At 68.3% G+C, this 4,842-nt stretch overlaps 1 protein-coding gene across 1 annotated transcript; it reads right to left on the bottom strand.

Moving 5' to 3' along the window:
• Positions 1 to 1,637: 1,637 nt before the first annotated feature.
• Positions 1,638 to 4,409, bottom strand: CRYAA (crystallin alpha A). Its single transcript, XM_059064826.2, has 3 exons — positions 4,186 to 4,409; positions 2,877 to 2,999; positions 1,638 to 1,965 (listed from the first exon to the last, which is right to left on the bottom strand). Exons 1-3 carry the CDS (start codon positions 4,372 to 4,374, stop codon positions 1,756 to 1,758), a joined length of 522 nt encoding a protein of 173 aa, XP_058920809.1. The 5' UTR covers positions 4,375 to 4,409; the 3' UTR covers positions 1,638 to 1,755.
• Positions 4,410 to 4,842: the final 433 nt, after the last annotated feature.

Below are 4,842 nucleotides of genomic sequence, written 5' to 3'. Positions count from 1 at the left end.
GGGGCTTCCTGTTGGAAGGAGCCTGGGGGCGCGGGTAAAAGGGGTCTGGAGAAGCTCCCCCGGGGTGAGGACCCTTCCCTAGATGGGGCCAAGCCCAGAGTGACCCCAAGCTACAAGGGCACAAGTGTGTGTGTGTGTGTGTGTGTGTGTGTGTGTGTGTCCCAGGGCAGGTGAGGACCGTCGTGTGTGTGTGTGTGTGTGTGTGTTTTCTCACGAATGCCCTGCTTTCCACTTGAGTCCACGTGACAGCACCGGTTTCCCTGCGTGTTAAGCAGGGCTCACTTTGGGAACTTCTCCCGCGTGCCCTCCCCTCTTGGGGTCCAGTTTCTCGGCACCACCACGAGGAGCATCCCGCTGGGCCCCCGTCAGGGTGCCCAGGGCCCCTGGCCTCCGCTCCCCAGGAGGGGGCCCTCCACGTGGCCCGGCAACACCAGCCCTGCCCGTCCAGCCGGGGCATCCGCTCGCTTTCCGCCCCCGGAGGCCGCATCTGGCCGCCCACTGCCCTCTGCCTGGTCACCGTGCAGCTGGCAGCCCCTGCTGGCTCCCCCAGGAGGCTGCTAGCCTCCTTGTCTCCTCCCAGAGCGGGGGGGGCGGGGGGGGGTCTGCACAGACAGCACGAAGGCCGCCCCTCTGGGTGGCGGACGCGCAGACCTGGTCACCAGAAACCCCCGAGGGCCCCGTGCCTGTTCCTGGAAGGGGGAGCCAGAGTGAGGGGGGCCCCCAGGGCGTGATACCTAACAGGGATGGACACTTGTGATTTCCAGAGAGCAAAACCCCAAGGGAGCTGGGGCAGAAGTCCCCAGGGAGAGGCCAGCGGTCAGGAAATCCCCACCTGGCACCCCAGTTCCCACACAGGGTTACAGAAGGGAGCCCAGACCCTCTCCCTCCCAAGTCCCCGGCCCCCGCCCCTCCTCCCTCCATCCCTCAGGGCTCCTGCAGGACCCCCCTCCTTCCTGCACAGCTGACAACAAGGAAGCACCGGGTCTGGGGGCCAGAAGGTGACCCGGTCACTTAGAGGCAGCCGGGGCTGAACAGGGACAGGCGGACCAGTCTCCCCCGCCCCTCCCCGTCCTTCGCATCCCCACTACGGGTCCCCTCGAGCCTTCTCCGTTGCTCTCCAAACCACCACCACCCCCCAAAAAAAACAGCACGGCCAGCACACAGCAAGTTGCTTGTGTCACCTGCTCTTTATTAAACTGCCACGGGCTGCCTTCTCATGGGTGACCAGATGCCCCAAGAGCAGCATTACATAGAGGAGGGTTGGAGGGGAGGGGGTCTGAGGGGTGCAGCCTGCGGAGAGCCCAGGCGCACTGGAGCCCCCGCCAGACGGACCTCACGGCACCCGGCTCGGCCCCGGTGCGGGCGCCTGCCACCGAGGGCTGAGACGCACCTGGCTGGCCCTGGAGACCAGAGGTCACCCAGAGATTGCTCAGCGAGGGGTGTTCTCTGACCTCCCGGCCAGCCTAGACGGCCCGCAAGCCCGGGAGGCTGGGGATGCCGTCTAAGAAGCTGGGATGGCGGTCACTTCCACCGACTGGCTGGTGTTGGAATCCGGGTCACCCTGAGGTCTCAGCACCTCAGGCCAAGGCCCCGAGCTCTCCAGGCTGCTCTCTCAAACCCTCATGCCCTCGGAGAAGAGGAAAAGGAAACGGAAAAGAGGGAGGTGGGGGAGACAGACGCCCCCCTTTCTAGGGTTCCCCCGGAGGGATGGGTGGCGGGGGCCGCAGCGGGTGGCAGCCGAGGCCGAGGCCGAGCTTAGGAGGAGGGCGCGGAGCTGGGCTTCTCCTCCCGCGACACGGGGATGGCCCGCTCGCTGTGGCCGGCATCCATGCCAGATGGGACCTTGGGGCCCGAGAAGGTCAGCATGCCGTCCGCAGACAGGGAGCAAGAGAGCGCGGACTGGTCCACGTTGGAAGGCAGGCGGTAGCGGCGGTGGAACTCACGGGAGATGTAGCCGTGGTCGTCCTGGGGGGCCGAGGGAGGGCGCGGTCAGAGACGCCACGGCAGAGGGTGACGGCTGCCTCGCACAGAGGAGGCCCTCCTGGACCACACGAGGGTCGGACCCACGATACCCTCTCAGGGCGGGGGCTGGTCCGCGTCCAGGGCCCTGGGACCGCCCTGGATCCCTGCATAGAGTCTGGGCCTGCCTGGGGCCCCTGGATCTTCACGATAATGTCACCCCAACGTCACGTGAGTGGGCCTGCCCCTGGCCCTGCCCTTGGGTCCAGCTATCCCTTCACCTCTGGCCTCACAGACTGCTTGGGCTCAGGTCCCTGCCGTCCGTCTAGCTGGGTCAGAAAGCCATGCCTCGACGTTCCCTTCTCCTGACGCCCTGGACCCAGCTTAGCCCCTGGCCCAACTCCCTCCCCCTCCAGGTGGAAAGACCCAGAGGCTCAGCGTAGCATCCGGGTACCTCCAGGGGCCCAGGGGGGGAGAGCAGCTGATGCAGCGGGCTCTGTCCCCCCGCCTCCAGCTTCCCCGCTACTGGACAGAGCCCCGGTCTCCGAGCTGTCCTGGCCGGGCCCCCGCCCCCTCGAGGTAACGGGCTCCGGGCCCTCGGGCTCCGACACGAGTCAGCTGTTCTGTCCTCCCGAGAGAAGCCGGTGTGAAAAGCTACGTGGCTTGGAGCCCGCTCCCTTGGTGCTGGCGTCTCCTGGGGTCTTTCCTAATCCCTCCCCGTCACCCAGGGGATTTGGACAGAGCCCGGGAAGCCGAGTAGCTCCTGAGCGGGGTTCCCCACGGGCCCCCGCCGGCCATCGGCCCGCTGCCCAGGCCCGCTGCGGGCCCGGGGTGGCCTCCCAGTCACCGGGAGGGGGCCTCGCTCGGGGCGCGGCTCCCCCCTCCGGGCCGAGGCGGCGGGCGCGGCCCAGGCTCACCTGCCTCTCGTTGTGCTTGCCGTGGATTTCCACGAAGTCCTCCTGCACCTTCACGGTCAGGTCCTCGGGAGAGAAGTGCTTCACGTCCAGGAAGATGACAAACTTGTCCCGGTCGGATCGGACCTGAAAGCAAGTGTCCGTGTGGGTCTCCACGGGGCCGCCGCTCAGCCCGGGGCCTGGCCGGAGCAGCTGCCGTGCGGGGGCCGGGCCTCAGTCCCCAGTTATCAGAACAGAGCCTGCTGTCAAGGCTCTAACCTCTCCCTCCACGTGCCCGGGGCACAGGGGGACCTGGGACTCGGGACACTGTGTGGCCCCTCGGCTGACAGCCAGAGCCCCGGGGGTCTGTGGCCGCCTGGTAGGCGAGGGGTGGCCCAGCTGATTGGCCTGTTACAGACTGGTTGGCCGGCTGCTTACGTGCTGTTTGGCTGCGCCGTGGGACCGAGGACTTGGAATAAGGTCGCGGCCCTGGGCCTCTGCCCGCCTCTCCGTGAGCAGCCTGGGGCCTTGCCTCTGCACACGGACGTGCACGCGACGTGCCGCCGTGTCTCTGCACACGGACGCGCACGCGATGTACCCGCGCTCCGCGCAGGTTGCCCAGCTCGTCGCACAGCAAGCGCTTTCAGCCTCCTCCCCTCCCACTGCCCTCGCTTGGGACACTCCTCCGGGCTCCGTCGGCCCCAGGATGGGTGGCGTTTCACCAGCTCCGAGCAGGCCTTTGTGTTTTAGGCAGTGGTGACACTGGCACCTCCAGAACACTGGACCCTGGGAGGGAAGGCCGATGGGCCTCCTTGCCTGCCCTCGGGGCCTGGCCTTGGGCTCCCGGGCAAACTCGGGAAGAGCCCACACGCAGCAGCTCTGTGGCCGCAGAGGGCTGCAGACAGGAGGTCTCCTGCCAGACCTCGCTGCTGGAGGGAAAGGGCAGCCCCAGGCCGCACAGAGCTCCGTCCACCAGCGCCCGCGCCCTGGGCTGTTCCGGGGGCTCCCAGCACACGGAGGGACACCACCAACCGCGTACGGGTCGTGAGCTGGTGACAGGAGGACAAGGCAGCAGGCGGGCTCCCTGGAGGCACGGGAGGCCCTGCCGGGGGGTAGCCTGCCCGGCCTCTGTGCGTCCAGGACGGCCGAGGTGGGCTGAGGCGGGAAAGCGGCCCCGCGGCGGTCACCAGCCGCTCCGCGAAGCACGGCGGGAGCGCGCAGAGCAGGGGTGCCGCGTCTGCCCCGGGGCCGGCCTCGCAAAGCCCCGCTTCTCGCCCGGCCCCGGCCCCGGGCCCCTTGCAGCCGCAGGAGGAAGCGGCGCGGCGGGTCTTACCTCGGAGATGCCGGAGTCCAGCACGGTGCGGAAGAGAGACTGCCGGTAGTAGGGGCTGATGGTGGAGGACAGGAAGGGCAGCAGGTCGTACTCGAAGAGCCCCTCGCCGAAGAACTGGTCAAACAGCCGGCTGGGGTAGAAGGGGCCCAGGGCACGTTTGAACCAGGGGTGCTGGATGGCGACGTCCATGGTAGGCGCTGACTCTGCAGGGACCGGGGCTGGCGGGGAGTCAGGGCAGGGCCTCTGGGCAGCTCACTGAGGAGCCGGGGCGCACGGCCTCCCTATATACGGCGGGACAGAATGGAGGAATTAGGAGGATTTGTCTGGAAGGCGTGAGCTCAGGAGGGAGGCCGCCCAGTCAGCAGGAACGTGGGCTGGGCTGAGCGTGCACCTCTCCCAGCCCCGGGCTGCAGCGCTGACCAGCCCGGAGCTCTGGGCGCCGGGGGAACGGCGTCCCCGGGGAGCTTCTCTGGGCGTGGCTCTGCGCCCCCCACACTCAGCCGGCGCTGCGGCGAAGGCTCGCGTCTCCCCTTTCCCGGGCGAGGGTGCTGTGTGCCAGGTAGCATACCCGTGTCTGCATATGTGGTCCCCTGTGACCTCACGGCCCCCTCACGAGAGGGAGCTAGTACCCCTGGTTCCCAGACGAAGAGCGTGAGG

Source organism: Kogia breviceps, chromosome 5, assembly GCF_026419965.1.
Source record: "Kogia breviceps isolate mKogBre1 chromosome 5, mKogBre1 haplotype 1, whole genome shotgun sequence".
Taxonomy (NCBI): Eukaryota; Metazoa; Chordata; class Mammalia; order Artiodactyla; family Physeteridae; genus Kogia; species Kogia breviceps.
The sequence above is the reverse complement of the archived record's forward strand: the minus strand, read 5'-3'. Positions and strand labels throughout refer to the sequence as shown.